The following is an 18,026-nucleotide window of genomic DNA, read 5'->3' as shown; positions in this document are numbered from 1 at the left end:
CTTCATGGTGGTTACTGATGGTATTTTTCCAGTTCTGTATTCTGAAAAGTGATTGCTCTGTTGCAGCATTAAAATTTTTAAGTTCCAGGAAAACTAAAGATGAGGATTTTTGATATATTTTTCCGTTTTCTCTTGCTTGTTCTGTGCATTAACAAGGAAAAAGAAACTGAAAGGAGCATGGGGAGAAGACTGTTCTCAAATACTTACTTCCAAAGCAATTTTCTGGGACCTCCTGCAGATTTCAACTAAACTGGCTCAGAAAGAGAGCATCCTCACTTTGCATCTAACACAGCATTCAAGAACATTCCCATTTAACTTGCTCTTTGCTCAGCTCACTCTTTCTGCCATCATTTCTGAACAAAACTCTACCATGTCAACGGGTGAGGGCTCCATAAAGCCCTCCACTGCCTTCCTGCTCATGGGATGCTAGAGGCTCTATCGGGGATAAAGGAGTATTTTTATTGACCGTTAAAGACTACTAAGCCCATTACATGTGTAACTTTTTATGCAAGTGATAGACTGGCAAAGTGCATCCACATCCTAAACTCCCTTTGGGCAGTTGCTGTTTTTTCTCAGCAAGAGTATAATCACCTTTGCTGATTATTTTAATTCTACAATTAGCAAGACAAATCCAGAAATATTCTTACTTGTCTAGCTATTCCTGTTCTGGCCACCCAAAAAAAAACTTTTGCTCTTTTGATTTTTTCCTTTCAATTTTTTTTTTTTTACCTTTCAAAAGAAACCTGTATCACTGTTCATACTTAGGGTAAATGAAACAAGTGTCAACTCTCTCTTGCTATTAACACCTTTCACCTGCTAATAGCTATGATTATCTCCCCTGGCTTATATAATGCCCAACACATGGAAGACTTAGAAATAGCATTTCAAGCTCTTTTTCTTTGTCCCCTGATTTCTGCCCACTCACTGCTTTAAGATCAAAAAATCTGACACTGGTCTGTTTCAATAGCTTTTTTTTTTTTTTCCTATCTCCAGACCACATTCTGCCAGAGACCATTTTACCCAGCAAAGGCCTACAAGGAAATCCCATCATATTTTTACTCACTGGAGGCCAAAGGGATTATCTTTCGGTGTGAAGAACATGCTGCTTGCCCTCGTCTCCTCAGTGGCCTGGTGTGGCGCTCGGGGCTGCCGGAGGCGCTCTGTCCTAGAGAAAGGGCTGCCCGGGACATCCCTGGGGTCGGGAGCCAGCCTGGAGCTGCACCGTGACTCCAGTGCCGTCCCCGCCTGACTTTCCCTTCGCTCCATGAACATGCTGACAGGCCTGTCTTTGGCAGCACTGTGGGCTGGAGAGCCTCCCCTGTTCCCAACGGTGAGACCTTTGATGTCCACTGATGAGGTTGGCGTTCCAGCTGTGGTCGTGCCCTGGGGGTGCAGGATGAGGGCCGACTGAGGCCGGCTGTCTGCTTTTTTGGATGGTTTCAAAGTGGGGTCCTTTGTTCTGCTTAGCTCAGCCCTCTGCAAAGCCTCCACACGGCCTTGCTTCTCGAGCTGCTCGAAGGCTTTGCGCTGTCTCTCCAGAATTTCCTTCTGTTGACGGATCTGCTCCATCATCTCCCTCTCGTTTTGCAGCTGAAGTTGCTTTTGTCGTTCTTCCTTCTCCACATTGAGCTTCTCCAGTCTCTTGATAACAGAGTCTGGAGAATGGGTCTGAGTCGCAGCAGCTGTCCCACGTTCCTCTCTCTTGGCAGAAGACTTTTCTCCTTCCTCCCTTCCCAAGGCTTTGCCCTGGTCTTGCTCAGAGTCCTTCCTGATCTCTGAGAACGTAACTGTTTTCTCCTCTCTTTCCGCTGCTTTATTCCTCAAGTTATTCTCCACCAGTGACTGCTTTACCTTCATGTTGTCCTGTGGTGGAATGTAGAAAGTAGGTAGGTTACTAGAAAGGAAAGTTTCTCTTGGATGCGTCTTGTACAGATAATTCTGGGGGTCACAGACCACATGCTCCTTTGCAGTGTGGTTATCGGGCAGCTCAGAGTCTGAAAGCATCCTTCTGCAACTGGATAAATTGCTGTTCACATCAGCTGTGCAGAAAGACTTGTCCTGCAGATGGGGCTGGGGACTGCTAGGCACAGAGTCCTGCGTCTCAGGGGAAAATGACTGCACATCTTGCTCATCTAAAACTAAGGAAACAAGTTTACTTGGGGTATCTTCACAGCTTAACATCTCTAAGCTCCCTTGAGAGCTTTCACTCTCCGGGGTTCCCTGAGGGGAATGAAGTGCCTCTGATACCAGCTCGGTAGACCACCGTCGCTCTTCTGAAGGCGACAGCCCTCCGGTGGACCGGACCTTAAGCAATTCCAAGCTGAATTTTGCCTGTTCCAGCTCACGCATTCTCCGGCTTTCTCTTTTTGCACGAACGACTTTCTTCTGGTTAAGATCCTCCAGTGACTTGGGTCTCTCTCTCACAATTACTTCCTCTTCAGTGTCCATACCACTCTGGCTACTGGCTCTCTCATGCCTTTTGTACAATAAATTTGCAGAAGTGTCCAGTGGATCCACATGATTCACACGATTATTCTCCATCAGTGATTTATGTTCCTCTACAGCTCTCACTCTCTCTTCAAACGAGCCATCCTCCCACTTGGATGGGTCGGAGCCCTTAATTTCCAAAGCACCATCTGCCTCCAGTCCATCCTCTTCACTAATTGACAGGCCATTCTCCAGCTGCATCTCTTTTAACCTCTGCTCTTTCAAAGCTCTAAACCTGCAAGAAAGCAAAAAAGCAGCACATTGTAACCCCGTGCCCATAAACATCATTCCAAGGCACCACACTGGGGGCATTTCATCACCATCATCTCACCACCATCAGCATCTTGAAAAATCCTCCTCTCCAGTCAGGTGCAAGATGATGCAAGTTCATGGTCAATGCACCAAGTGCACTTTCAGTCTTCTCTTTTGCCATCTTACCTACTCAAGAATTGTACCAACGCACCTGAAAGTTTCTCCTGTGCCGATGACAGTAGTTCCAGACTTCATCCCTGGTGTAGACAGTTTGTAAGCCAGGAAACCGTAACACATTGCATCACCTTGGCTTCCTCATCTTCACCATCATGCCTGGGATGCCTCTGGCACAGCTGACAGGCACTCGTACCCTGCACTAAGAGCTATTTCCAGCTCCCAATTCTTTGTCAGTCATTCCACACCTTACAGGAAGTGCTTCCTGAGAGTGAACCAAGACCTGCCGTACAGCCAGTGAGCCAAGGCATGGCTGCAAATGTTTTTCTTCTCGCAGCAGCTGGCTCGAGTAACTCCTGTCCCTGCTTCTGCCCTCACCCCACTTGCTGACTGATTGTCTGTGAGACAGTGCAGCAACCAGATTGGCAGCCAATCTGAGTTAAAAATAGGCTACTTAAACTGGTGCTGCTGCCAAGAAAAAAAAACAACTCACAAGTATTTATGTCCTCGGCTTTCCACTGCCTACGTGCTCTAACCTGAAATAGGCTCTGCTTATTCTAAGAGTAGGATGTGCAGCTAACTGAACTCCTCTGTTAGAAAGCGTGGACGAGTGAAGGATTAGGGCAGGTCGGGACAGTGTCAGCGATGCTATGAAGGGACACCATCATCTGTAAGTCACAGTGGTCTGAGCAGTGCCAGAATTCACATCAACCATTCTTCTCCCCACTGGGCACTATCAGAAAGTACTTCTTTATTTTATTCATTTATTTTAAGATCAACGTTACCTTTGTCGTGCTAAGTATCCTCTGCACGCTGCTTGCAAACTGATGATTTTGCTTCTGCTGGCTCTGTAAAGCCGCTTTGCACAGTGCCCTCGCCAGGCTGCCTGGATGCTGGTGGCTGCATCGTGCCTCCGCTTCGAGTGCTCCCGCCAGCAGCTCTGGATGAGGTGAGCAGCAAACTGCATCTGCAGAAACCTCCGCCTCTCCACGAAGCCTCGCCAGTGGGTCTGGAGCACAACTGCAGCTTTGCTGAGTACCAGGGGGTCTGGGGATGGTTCGCCTTGCTTTCGGCTCTGGTAACTACGCCAGAATCTCTGCAAACACAGCAGGCAGCTCCTTGAAACATGAATGATTTGGGAACTGGAGAGCATCTGCCTCTATGCAAGCTTTCCAGCTCGGTCTCTCCCATGACCAAATTACCACCCTTCTAGGAGTCCAACTCTGATGGCAAGCTCCTTCCTAGCAGAGGGGAACTGATTTTAGGCCTCAGATACTCCAGCTACAGCCAGAGCTGCATCTACAGGACTTACAGATTGTAATTAGTGATGAAATTAGGCACCACCACCTACCTGTATGATTACTGCCGCTTGCCTTAAGCTCAGGAACTGCCTCCTGCAGAGCATGCTGCGGAACCAGCGCTGCAGCAGTGTGATCCTGCGCAGTACCTCCTGATGGAGCAGGTCCTGCAGAAGCTGCCGCTCTCGCTCCTTCACAAAAACCTGCGGAAAAAAAAACACACGTCAGTCATGAATTACAAAGCCTCTGCATTCCCCTCTGGGGAGGCAAAATGATAACAACAATCATCTGTCTGCACACAGATGAGTTTTAAAGGCTACCTTGTTATAACCTGACCACTGTGGCTTGGTCAGAAGAAAATAACAGTGTTACTCGCTATTTTGTGTTAACAATACTCAAAGCATCAACTAAGTTATTGGCTTCTTGCAAACAGAAGAAAATTACTTTCATTAGTTAAAAACATATATGAAGATGTTAATATAACTGTGCACAAATGCAGGTGTATCTTTATCTTAAACAGATAAAAATTTACCATGGTTCTTCCAACTTGGTAATTGTCTGGATTGAGTTTTATTTTCCTGAAGAAATCATGGATATTGTGCTTAGATGGGCTGATTCCTTGTGGCAGAAGGACATGAAAATGGTTCACAAAATCCTGAGGAAAAAAAAAAAACAACAAGATTGGATTAAATGGGATGGGTACTGCTGTGTCACCTTTTTGCATAAGCAGCTTGGATTTGCTCCACTTGCCACATGAAAAAGGATCTGTCAAGGAGCAGAAGGACAGATAGCATTTTACGGACTGGAAAACACCAAGTTTCCTCCATTTGTGGTTCAAAATTGCATGGAAAACACATCAAAGAAGAGGCCCAGGAACATTCAAATGTCATCTAGTGTGGGAGGAGAGACTCTGCACAATCTGCAGAGGTCATTTTGAGCAAAAATGCTACAAATCCTTAGGAATGGCCACTACAAAAGGGAGTTACCAGAATCTGCAATGCATCACAAGGAAGAGGTTGCTTCAATCACTGCTGCTGTGAGGACTCAGAGAGCAGAGGTATCAGACGAGTGATCCTCCCAAGTAAGGTTGGGATTCATTCTTATGGCAAAAAAAAAAACAACAACACCCTAAGCAGTCCTCCTTTCTTAACAGCTGCTGCACGGACATGACATCTGGCCGAAAGCAGCTGCCAGCAGGAAACAAATCAGCAACAGCAAATCATGAAAGAACTGACATGTGCACAAAAGCTGGCAAAAATATGGAAAAGAAAAAAAAAAAAAAAAAAAAAAAAGAGAAGCTGGATAACTCCTGAGTGATTTAGAGGATCCCCATCAGCCTCCTGATGGGACGCAGCCAGTGGCAAAACAACAGGGAGAATGCTGCTCCCAAAGAAACAAAGGAAACGAGCACTGAAAAGCAGCTCAATAGCCAACAGTAGGCTTAAACATAAGAGAAGAGACTTTGTTGTTTGTCTGGGTCACACTGAGGAGGTGTCTCCTACAAAGCATTCATAAAGCTTTTAACATTGATCTAAAGGAACCCATATCTTAACTCTTACATTTTGTTGACCTGGCCTGTTACAGCTCAGACAGGGATCAGCCATCATTAGTCTGAACTTCTCATTATCACTCTGAAGGGATATAGATTTGTCTAAGTGATTTTGCATACATTATGAAAAAACACTGCATGCATTATTGCTTTTGTTCAAAAACCATGAAGTTATCTGCAGAAGGACTTGCAGCCTTTGGTCTAGAGCAGCTTGCAATAACTCAGGCGTAGCAAAACAGCCCATGACTACTCCCTTCCCAACGTCATCCAATTACATCCACTGCCTTGCACAAGCCATAAATTCATTACTTTGTAAAACACAAATATACTTACAAGCTAGCAGCACTCAGACAACTGTGATAATGATGATAAAAGTGGTGAAAGACTGAAAATGTTTAGCCAACCTGGAAAGAGTATTTGCAGCTGTATCCTGACTGGCGAATCCGAACAGTCTCCAGCATGCCCGTGTACCGCAGCTGCCTGAGCACCAGGCTATCGCTGAACCGCAGGGGCAGCTGGAAGGGAAAAAATATTTACAGCCAATATTTCCTTGAACTCCAAGCACTTGGTGAAACTTCTAAACATGCAAACGGGTCAATGGTTTCAGCACATGTAACACATCTGCATCACATGCACGTTGGCAACGATGTTGAGAGGGAATGTGGGTTTTCAGGAACCACACTAATACCACCACAGTTAAATCCTCTGTGTTTCCAAAGAGCCATCAGATGGAGACTTTCAAACATCTAATTAGACAGAAAGCTTCCGCAAAGGTTTTATGGATCTGCTGAACTGAATAAGAAAGAACCCCTCAACAGCATAGCCAATGAGTAAGGTAAGATTGTGCGTAATGAAACAACCTGCTCGGCATAAAGTTTCACCATGTATTTTTAAATGTCTGGATAAGACTCCAAAGGATTAATGTAAAAAAAAAAAAAATGTTTCTACAGCCTTGTTTTTAAGTTAAGGATCCTTATCCCATGAGATAAATGACTCTCTACATCATATTTCTTGAATTTGGCTTCATCTCTGAATCAGCCTGAATAACATGGCTTATTTTGAAAAAAAATGTGCTTTTACAAATAATTAAAAAAAAAAAAAAAGCATTAGAGCTCAGTAGGAGCACAAGTGAATTCATAAGTCTGTAAATTTCTATTACAGGTGGCAGAAGCTTCAGAAGAGTCAGATTGGTTTATTGAAGATTTTTCATCTAGGTGTTTCTATTACAAGAAAAGACAGTGCACTTTATCAAGAGTGATCCTACACCCAAGTGATAATGTCCATGCTTTCCATTACTAAGGTACAAATACCCTATAAATCCAACTTGATTTTGACTTTCATTTCTTATTTTTTTTCCTTCAATTAGACATTTACAAAATATTTTAAAAATTATTTTAAACAGGAGATCAGGAACTAAAGGCCAACTCTGGTCCATTTCACTATTTGGTTCCCAATCCAGTAGCTATGCTGCAGAAGGATCTCTGTTTCCAAAACCTCAAAACACTACAAGTTTGGGTTGTTATCTCCAAACAGCGAGAGAAGGAATCAGTTACGCACAAACAAACACCGAGAGCGGGTTTTGCAATCACATCCTTCACAGCAGTGATCTTACAGGTCAGAGTTTACCTTTTCAGCATTGGATCGAATGCACTTGACAAAATAAGGCTCTGCCTGGCCAAGAGTCTCCATCAGCTTGTTGAGCGATGCCTGCAATAGAGGAGACATCTTCAGTTGGGAAACAGAGAAGGGAACATAAAGAATAATGAAACACCAGGCACTTATGTCAGAAAACAAAACTATGAACAAACAATGAGTAAACCAGGCAGATAGGAAATTGTTCCCTGAAACAAGCATCTCAGATGTGCTACAACTTGGCTGCTTTTGTCTTTGTACCCAACAAATTAGCAACAGGGAAATACAACCCTGTTTGTTCAGGGTTCCTGCAGAAACCAGGATGGCACTCACAGCAGTACACCGTGCAGAAATGTATTTTGAGACTCCCAGTTTGACATTTCTGAATCTGCCACTGGATCCCAAAGTCACCTCCTGCTCCGTACCAGTAAGCCACATATAAGTATTGAGTGGGAGCTCCAAGATAATGACCGAACCCTTTTGTACCCAACGGTTGCTGATGTCTTTAAAAGACAAAGAGAATTTTCAGCTGTCAAAAATTATTCCGCTTTTTAATTCTGAGAACATCATCACTGGCCTAGAAAGAAATTCTCTTAATGATAGTTCTGGAACAGGAAGATGACCTGACTGCTTGCCGAATAACCACTTTCTAGAGCATGCCTGATTGAACTCCCATTCTGTCAAATAACTGGATTTATATAGATTTTTAAAGTTGCAAATCCTAAAAACTTCATAGGCTGCTTTGACATGAAAGTAGTTTCAAAGCTGGCATATTCCTGGCCATACTTGTCTGCTGAAAAATACAGCTGTGATCACTGAGAATCAAGGTTTTGCCAGCTTCCCATTTCTGACACTGAGATTTCATGGCATTTTCATTTCCCTTAATTTCTGTGCAATTATTAAAAGCGTAGACCATGCAAGTGAATTGGTATTGGCATCACTGCTACAATTACTGCATACAATTCCTTCAGTGGGATGTCATCCCAAGTTACGCCTCCGACTTGCAAAAATGCAACAAAGCACAAGCTCTCTGAAATAACACCACATTGACCGCCTTAGATCAGAGCACACACAGTCACTGAGTCATTCTGCGGCTGGACCAACTCCTTGACTGCATTCTGCATTTTATTTTTTTTATGTGCTCTGTAAATGCTTTGGATGTCTCTAATTGCAGAGCACTTTACTGATGTGGTATTAATAACGTGCTCCAGAGTTGATTACTCACGGCAATGACCCGATTTTAATAGCGTCTAAAACTCAGTTATTTAAAGGGTATTCTGTTGTGTATTTACTATATACAGCTACAAATTTATGAATATACATGGTCATAAACCTGCGTGCACAAGTGCATAATATTAGCAAGACGCACGTTGTCTAAAGACTGTCTTGCAGAAAGCCTTTTATTCTACTTCTGATCATTTTAAAGCCACCTTTATGGGAAGCCTTTCATATTAATAAATGTTTATCTGCATGCGGCATCTGGGGAAGAGGAACTGGTGAAGCACACACGTGTGGTGCAGCTGAGCCCCCAGTTATGCCAAACACCAAACAGCCCCCTCGCTCCCATCCCAGGGAGGCTGCGATGCCCAGACCTCAGCGGGTGGGCGCGTTCCCAGATTTCTGCCTGTGGGTATCTTTTGCGGAAGGTAGATTGGAAAAAAATAAAGAATCAATTTCTATTAAGCAATAACCAGCAGCGACGTACATGGGTGGTGCTGGGAATTGCAGCAGAGCGCGGTGTTTCCATCCCATCAGCAGCCACCGCCGCACCATGCGTGGCAGATGGTCCCCCCGCCACATGCCCCCCGCCGCCATCTGGCCTGCCCCGAGCACCGGGAATCCATAAGGCACAGGCAGGGTCCCCGGATTAACTCCCTGCCCCGCTCCTTTGTCCGCTGCCTGCAAAACCTCCCCAGCTCACGCTCTTGTACCGCTGGGACTCAGCCTCGCAGGGCGCGATTTGTCATTTCTGCATCACCCTGCGCAAGTAAGGGCAGACTCCTTTTGCCAGGGAAAAAACACGTGAAAGGCGGGTAACGAGGAAGCCTGTACAAATCCCTGTCCTTCCATTTATTTTATTTTTTTATTTTTATTTTTTTTTTTACCAAGAAAGCCATCACAGTGTCCACTAAATACAGGCAGCAGTGACTCAGAGCTATTTTGCCTATAGAGCAGTGTAACTTAAGGCATGGTTAAAATCAATACGAGACAGAGCAGCTGCAAGCTCCCTGTCCAGGCATTAGCCACAAGGCAGCATTTATCTGAAAAACAAAACAAAACAAAAACCCCATGATAGGAAACATTTGTATTTCCTGTCTGTGACCCAGTTGCATGCTCTGCAATTTTATTAGCGTGCTCTTGATAAAAAGCTATGTGGCAGGCTTGCACCAGGCTGGTCTCTAGAGAAAATACTTCTCCCTTACGAGTGTTAAATGAAATTAGGGCTGGAGCGCCCGGCATTTTTCTAAAAGGAGAAGCAGGCAGTAACACCAGAAGCCAGCATGCTGCCTCTGACTTAAATATGATTTCATTCATTTAAATAAAAGAGGATGTGTTGTAGGCACAGCTCCTACGTTGTCAAGTCACTGCTGGGGAACGTCAGAATGCATATTTGCTATTTGAAGGCTCTGCTTTGCTGCACAGGGGAAGGGGGGAATCTTCACGGTGTTCAGAGCTCTGTAATTTTTATGTGCTAGAAAATATACAGGAATCTCAGTCCTGCACCCCGGTGCTTTTCCACATCTCCTTGGAACGATGAATGGGTTTCAGGAAGACATCCTCACTTCAGCTCCCCCATGTACACGTATGTATTAATTATGTATGACTTAAACTCTGCAGACATTTATTTTAACCAGCATACCATTAGACTAGACTAAGCTTAATATATATATATACAGATGTGCATTCTGCATATTATATATACACAGATATACATGCATACATACATATATATATATATATATATATATATATATTAAATTACTTAATCTTACCCAGATCTATGCATGGAGACTTTCTAAAAATGACTCACTTCTCAAAAAGAAAAAAAAATGAGTAAAAAAAACAAGCCAGACTTCCTTAGAAAATGATTTTTAACTGAAATGCTGCTTTCTAATATTACCACATGCTCGTGCATGTGTCTTGTACCAATTTCCAAGCCCTGATGCACATTTCTGAGAATTATTTTAGCTGCAGCTATTCCCAGGGAAGGCTGGCTGGCGCACAGCACTGCCAACACAACAAATGCTGTATTGATCCTTCCTCTGAATTCCTCTGTGTGCCTTGAGATAATGCAGCAATATTTTGACCTTTCCGCACCTATTAAAATTCACATTCTGGCTGACTTGAAAACAGATTGAATTTCAGATGCTGAATGCAAGTAAAAGAACACTTTAAAATGTCATTGCAGATTTTTACTAGATTTCTAGATACAGCAGAGAAAACACCACAATGTGATTGCCTTGAGAGCAAGGCACTAGAGAAGAGGGCATTCAAGCACACAGAGCTACATGCTACATGTATCAGTGTTTGGTCATGTATTTCACTAGGAGGGTACTTAAAAAAATCACAGACATGAAGGAGACCAGAATCAATCCACCTCAACACAAGGCTTTCCCTGCTGCTTTGCCCACTGATTTTACACAGATGTGACTGCCTTTCTCCCAGCCACCTTCTGCAGCAGATGATATTCTGTTCTGCAGCTCATCTTCATGTCTCACCAATGCTGTCTTGGCACATCACCCCCCTGCTCATCACGACACCCGCCATAACCTGCTTCTCTTGATTTCCATCATTCAGACAAATGCAAGGCGCTGCACTCCATCCCAGCCTCTCCAAACCCCATCTTGAGCTGAATTAATGTCCTAAACAAATAGTGGTGAAGATGGGACCGCACTGTGCCTGCAAGTGCTCCTGTGGGGAGCCAGAGCAGGTATCTGCCTTTTATTCAAAACCACACAGGGTGCTGCGTTACCTGGAACTGGGCACTGATGCTGGGTGGTTTCTTCTTCTTATGGAGATGGAGAAGGGATTTTGTAATGCGGTCGTGCAGTGTTAGGTTGGTCAAGTGCTTGAGAGATTTCACATCCAGCAGGTGCTGCAGAAGAGAGAGGCTTAGTTTGTTCTTTATAAATAAAACTAGACCTTACCGCCATGCTATGCCCCCCTTCATACCCTCTGCAGGGCTTCCTTAGGGTAACCACCCTACCCTATTTCATCTCAATGGAAAACACCAAGATCAAGGAACAGCTGAAAACGCCTGCCCTGTTTGGCCTCTGAGGACTTGCCAAGGGCATCTTTGACCATGTGAATTTTGGCTTTCCAACCCACTAACGTGCAGTTGTAGACAAACATAAATACATTGCTGGAAAGCTGACCCTTTGTTGATTATTTTCACGGCATGTTAACAACAGTCTTGAATTGCGGCCACTGCAAATAATTCATCACGCGCATATAGAAAATGAGCCATCAGCAATAATTAGCAAGCCCGGGGGCTTCATTCCTGTGAACAGGAAACCATGGATGGAAACCATGTGCTTGCCAGCAGGGCATAAGCATCTCCTCTTTCAATAAGTGTGGGGGTATGAGAAAGTCCACGGGAGGACTGGGCTTGCTTGAAATGCACATTGTCCAAGAACTAGTGGAGAAGTTTACTTGAGTGAGCCAGAACCATGAAGGCATCAGCCCACAAAACCTACTGAAAACCTCTTTCCTTGTAACTGCTATGAAACAGTTCCTTTATCACATGCAGTTCATTCACTATTAATGGAGTTCATTTACTATCTGCTTCTGTGTCTCTCCCAGTGCAATCTGCATGTAGGAAAATAAAACTAAATTTTGTTCCTTCTGGTCCATTTGGGGAGGCAGAAATCAAAACTGAGAACAAAAGGCAGCCAGCATCAGTGCTTTGGGCTATCAGAAGACTGAGGTGGACTGAAAACTATTTCATAAATGCACAATCTGCAATGTCAATCAAAGGAGTAAGTAGCATATCTGCCTGTGTAGAAGTTACATGGGTCTTAGTACAAGGATGCTCTGATCTGGGCTGCACCAAGCCTGCCACGGCAATTTGTGCCGCACTGCTCTTTTTATCCAGAGATCATTTAGTAATGGGCAAGAGAGAAATTTTGGGCACATATTAGTCCCACTTGAAGCTGTAGGCTGCTTCATTCTGTCATTACACTGACCCCTCTGCAAATAAAATCCTTATGAGAAGCCAGGCAGTGACCACAAAAAACATTATTCTTCCAGTTAAAACAGATTTCTCAGCTTTTCTTGTCTTACAATACAGTAAATGCAGCCAAAGTGGAGGGAACCTGAGAATTAGACAAGCTGTTCAAAGATTATGGGGACTCTAAGTCACACACAGCATGCAGTCATGCTGTAGGGTAGGGTGGAAATTTTGAGATTTTTTTCAGACAAAACTGGGTAGGCCTCATGGCAACGACTTTGTCTATAGGTACCAGCCATCTTGCATAACCTACTTGCTCATTTTAGAGATTTAATTATCAAATTTCCCCAGCATGGACATACTTCTCCCTCAGGAGAAGGAAAAAAGGAGCCGGAGCAGGTCAGAGAAAAGAGGGTGCGAGCGCTCACACAGTCCTCTCCCAGCAGAAATCAGAAATCCTTCGGTTTTACAGAAATTAAAGAACTCTGAACAGAGCAAAACAGCAGAGATGATGATGGTCCTGAAAGCAGCCACAGCCACCTTCCTTCCTTACACACACACAAGCATCTCAACACTGTACATACAGCCTTAACCCGGGGACTGGCAAGGTCAAAACATTGCTTCTCTCTCACCTTTGGGAGACTGGGTTTGGCTTTGAAGTTCTTATTTCGCCTGGGGAGATAATAAATGGCTCAGATTAATCCACGTGTGCAATTGCAGAAGAGCGTGTATGGTTACCATTGTGGTATTGCAATAGGACAGCTCAACTTCTACCATTTAGAAATATATATATATATTTCTTTACTGTGGCACGGTACAAGCAATAAGAGAAGATTCAGAAAAATACAAGTTTCTGAAACAAGCCCTTCAAAATCCCCTTTAGAAACTCCTTCCTACAACCTGCACTGAAATGAGGTTCCTTTCGTAAGCTGCAAACTAGTTTTCCAAATTTATCTCCACAGCTTGGAGAGGAAGGCATTCAATTAAAGCAAACTGTTACATCAGGAACGATGGGCTGACTGGTAATTTGGGTAGAACAGGGAGCGGCATCGCAGAACAACTGACCACCCTGCTTTCTCATGCCGCGCGTTACCTCCAGGCACCCTGGTGATGTTTTCTGAAACTTCTGATGAGGCTGTACCATGATTCATCAACATCATTTCCACAACTCATTTGTAATGGAAACTTTGATATCACGTTAAAAAATGTTACTGCATAACATCGCTGTTATCTCTTTAGACTGGTTTGACAAGAAGACTCATCCCTTCTCTTGCTTCCCTGTACCACTTTCCTGTGTCTGTCATTATAAATGGATGATAAGAAATGAATAAATCAGACGCATAAAACACACCAGGGTCACTCTGACCCAACAGTGTCCAAGTCCACTTGAAACTTCAATTTTTTGTTGTTGTTTTGGCTATTTACATTCCCCTTATTACCCATACTACTCACTATACTCTAGAAATAAAGCCAAAATCCACTCCTTTTGTACTAACATGAGAATCCCATGGGCCCTTTCCAGCAGCTTGCTGTTGGTTGTGTTCACGAATATCCCATCTTTGTCTAGGAAGGAGCTGGGGCTGGTGAGCCTGCTGTGCCGCATCCCCATCCGGCCGTTCCAGCCGACCGCGTAGGCATCCCTGAAACACCAAACAGGGCAGTCAGCGCAGGTTTAGGAATATATATTACAAAAGGTGATTCTATGACAGAATAAAGCTTTGGAGCATTCACTTAATAACCACCACCGTCTTCTAAAGTGGAAGATCATGAAAATTAACAACAATAGAAAATGACAGTCACTGATTTATTCTTTTCATCATTTGTTCACTCCCAAATGATGAGGTCGCGATGCCAGACGCAGCATGTGAAGTGACTGACTAGTTAAGCACTTTCCAAAACTCAAGTATTCATAAAAGGATCTATCTGTCAACAGGATAACTTCCCATCCTCTCTGCCAGAATGCTTGGCTCTGCAGATACGCCGGTGGCCCAAAGAATACAAGACTATGACCTCTGCTTATCAGCCTTGCTGTCATTAATAGCATTCACTACTTTAGATGCTGCTGCTGCTGACCCTGTCTTTTCTAATTCATGCAGTCCTTTCACTATAAAAAGAAAAAGAAAATAGCATTTGCAATAAACTAATTATTCTCCACAAGCTGAGGATGTCAGTCTCAGCAGGATGGAGGGGTCGGCCCGGAATCGCTCAGTGGTACCCAACCATGAAACCATCACACCACCCACTCACCCAGTTCATTCCTCTCTGCCGTGGAGCTGAGACATGCTGGTACCCAGGAACTGGGGTACCCTGGCAGCCCTGGCTCACAGCAGGACTGAAGGGGATGGCGAGAGGAACCAAATTCCCCCCTTGGAGGAAGGGAAAGCCTTGACAAAGCTTCATGTCAAGGAAAATAACTTCCAGGGTTGCGGAGGCCAAGAGGAGCCTCCCTCCAGTGCCTGGGGTTACAGAAAGCCTCTCCCTGGGCTGCAATACTTTGTTTGTTTTTGTAATTCTCTACCAGCCTTGCAGAAACTGTCACATCAAATAATGCTGTAAGCTGGTCTAAGGAGAGATGTGGGGTCTGCAAGACCACTAGAGATACAGGAATAGGAAGAGACCCAGCACATGGAGGACACCAGTAATGCAGCCTCAGTTTTCTGGTCATGAAGATGCTGATGGACACGGTGATTTAAATGAGTCCTCGGGCATCACTTCTGAGGTCTAGCAATGAAGCAGCTATTTGCCTTCAAGTCTTGTTTTGAAGGAAGGGGAAATATCATCAGGTGCCACATGGAAAGAAGAAATTAAGCAGGTAAAGTTGTTAATTCAGCCAGCTCAAAGCCTATAGCCAGATCCTTGGAGCAATATAACATTAAAGTCCAAATCCCCTTATTACCTTGCCGCAGTCCTTTTAACATTCCTTCCTAGTTCCATTAAATCTTTATTTTGACATGTACTGCTATTAAAAGAAAGGATGAATCACAGCAAAGCAAACCTTTGACAGAGCACTCAAGGATCTTTTTTATTTTTTTTTCAGCATCCCATTCGATGCAAGGAAGGCCAGTGAGAAGCTTTAATCACCAAGTGATGTCTCCAGGCCACCTTCTTTACCTTCACAACTAAGGTCCCAAAGCCTCCCACTTGCAGGGGAAAAACATCACCAGTTGACCAATTCCCCTAAGCTTCAATGGCCACTTTTGGGATCTACAACCTGTCATTAATTTGGCCAACCATAACGTACTCTCTTGCTTAAGACAGGCCATGGTTATACAGACTCTGAATGAGGCTAAAAAAAAAAGAAAACCCTAGGAACTCCCATGAAGTTTAAAAAAAACAGAGGAGAGAACAACCCTCTTTATTATGGACACTTTGGGATGAATACATGCACACAGTGACTGGCGCAGCTGTCTTGGGAAGACAATCATCTCACCGGGCAGAACCAACTGTTTCAAGGTGGACTGATCAACACCTGCTTCCCTGCACGCTATGCAGACATCAAGGAACATAAAAAGGCTTCTGCTGCACAAAAACATTCAGCCCAAGAGTTTCTGGTTAGCGATGGCATGGCTTTCATTACTCGGTGGCCGTTGGAGGCACTTCCAAGGCATGCCGGCTCCCCGATGCTCTGTCGAGGCCTGGTTTCCTCCTGCTGCTGTCCCAGCATGTGTGAACCACACGGCCACTTTCTTCCAAGGAGATCAGAAGAGAGAGCAAGACTCGCTAAGCCCTCCCCGTGACTTCCTGCATGATGTCATGCCTGAAATTTGCTTTTAGACGAGAGCCTGGGGCTATCCTGTGGGTTGGATGTACAAGGCAGACTTATCAGCCACCACATGATAATGAGATGGCTTTAAAAGAGGAGTCCTCTGCTTAATTTAGCTCTGTAAATCACTCACCAACTTATCTGTTGGGAAGTATTGGGAAGCTACAACTCTGCACTTCTGAAATGAGGGATAATCAATCAGCAGAGCTGTTAAAGTAAATCTCTTTTCTATAGGTGTTACCTTTATCTCTGTAGTTAGCTCCTCTTTTCTGACAAGTGCAATTTAAACAAAAAAACTACATTTACAAAGTGCAATTCACACCTCTTCAGATCAAAATTATCCACAATAAAAGGCATTAAAGTCACGTGCCTTCTCCAAAAGCCCATTCTGGATTTTAAAGGTATCTTGACACATCACACTTTGGTTCGAAGTTTCAGATGGAAAGGGCACAGATGACGATTGGGGACTGGTCACTCGTGATGCCCAAGGATGCCAAGTTTATGGCCCACACTGCTGAACCACCTCACCGGGAGAAACACAGGAGTTATGCCCTTAAAAATACATTTTCTGCCAGTCACTGCAAACATGTCCATCAAAGGAATAAATGTCTGTCCTGACTATTGTTAGGATACAACTGCTGAGAATGAAGGAAGGAAGACACGGAAGGCACAGCAGTTGCTATCCTTGATCTTGACTGTTCAAGGGAACTTGTGGGCTGTGCTGGCTTGTTTTAAGCCAAATAAATACAGCTGACCACAGACTGAACTCCACAGTGAGGAGTAAACAAATACATCCTCCTTGTTCCCTGGGACAGTAGGAGTTCCCCTGCCTTTACAAGATGTGCTATCAACAGCTCCAGATAATTAAAATGTTTTGGGCTATGAAAATAGTGCCACACTGACAGGCCCTGAAGTTGGAGCTGTACAACCTGAAAAGCCCTGTCTTACTTCATAGACGTGATCCAAGCACCAACATCACATCTGAAGGCTTTCTTCCAATAAGCAGCCTCCTTCAGACTGCTGTGAGAGAGATTGCAGCTAGAGAAACTGCAGAACGCCTCTTATCTACCCAAGATCTTCACAGCGACAAAGTTTCACGTTACATCACATTTAAGGATACCTGTGCAACCAGAGAAGCTAGAAAGAGAGAACATCATTTCTGGAGAAAACAACCTTCTCTGCTTCAAATGCTGCCATACACTTGCTCTATGTAACCCAATGGATTAGAGCTGTAGCAGCACGAAAAACAAAAGGAGAGGTGGGAAAGACTGGCATAAGGAAAGACAAGGTAGTAATCTCATTTCCACCAGAGGATGAGATTGTTTTTGAAAGCAGGATTTCTGCACAAAGCCATGAAGTGTCACAAAATTTGCAGAGATGGACTGAATTCCTAAAGGATCACGTATCAGCTTTACAGCTACACATCCTCTACCAGCCTGCCTTGCTCCCTGTAGAGAAGGTGTTACTCTGCAGCAAGATGTTCCTGTCTGAATAGCTCGATCCTTTTAGGTAAAAACTTCACAGAAGTAGAATCCTCTTTGGCCACAAAATAAGCCAGCTTGTAGTGGTTTGAGAATATTCAGTGCTCCTTCAGCAGGGTGCCATGCATGATCAGCAGTATGCTGATCCACCTCTCTCAAAGGGAAGAAATTCAGGGAAATTCCGAGGACGTGTTCAAAAAAGCCAGACAATAAAAGGCCC

At 44.1% G+C, this 18,026-nt stretch overlaps 1 protein-coding gene across 11 annotated transcripts in view; it reads right to left on the bottom strand.

The window, feature by feature from the left end:
• Window positions 1-18,026, bottom strand: part of MYO9A (myosin IXA) — a 193,809-nt gene that overhangs the window by 26,339 nt on the left and 149,444 nt on the right. For all 11 annotated transcript variants that reach the window (XM_082769071.1, XM_082769067.1, XM_082769077.1 and 8 more), the window contains 9 exons: window positions 14,059-14,202; window positions 13,195-13,234; window positions 11,366-11,488; window positions 7,387-7,467; window positions 6,165-6,275; window positions 4,744-4,866; window positions 4,265-4,414; window positions 3,699-4,009; window positions 1,064-2,722 (listed from right to left, as the gene is read on the bottom strand). In XM_082769071.1, the coding sequence (XP_082625197.1) occupies window positions 1,064-2,722; window positions 3,699-4,009; window positions 4,265-4,414; window positions 4,744-4,866; window positions 6,165-6,275; window positions 7,387-7,467; window positions 11,366-11,488; window positions 13,195-13,234; window positions 14,059-14,202 (2,742 nt within the window). The remainder of the gene's footprint in view (window positions 1-1,063; window positions 2,723-3,698; window positions 4,010-4,264; window positions 4,415-4,743; window positions 4,867-6,164; window positions 6,276-7,386; window positions 7,468-11,365; window positions 11,489-13,194; window positions 13,235-14,058; window positions 14,203-18,026) is intronic.

Source organism: Aythya marila (assembly GCF_965140915.1).
Source record: "Aythya marila genome assembly, chromosome: 11".
In the NCBI taxonomy this organism is placed as follows: Eukaryota; Metazoa; Chordata; class Aves; order Anseriformes; family Anatidae; genus Aythya; species Aythya marila.
This window is presented reverse-complemented; position numbering and strand designations above follow the sequence as displayed.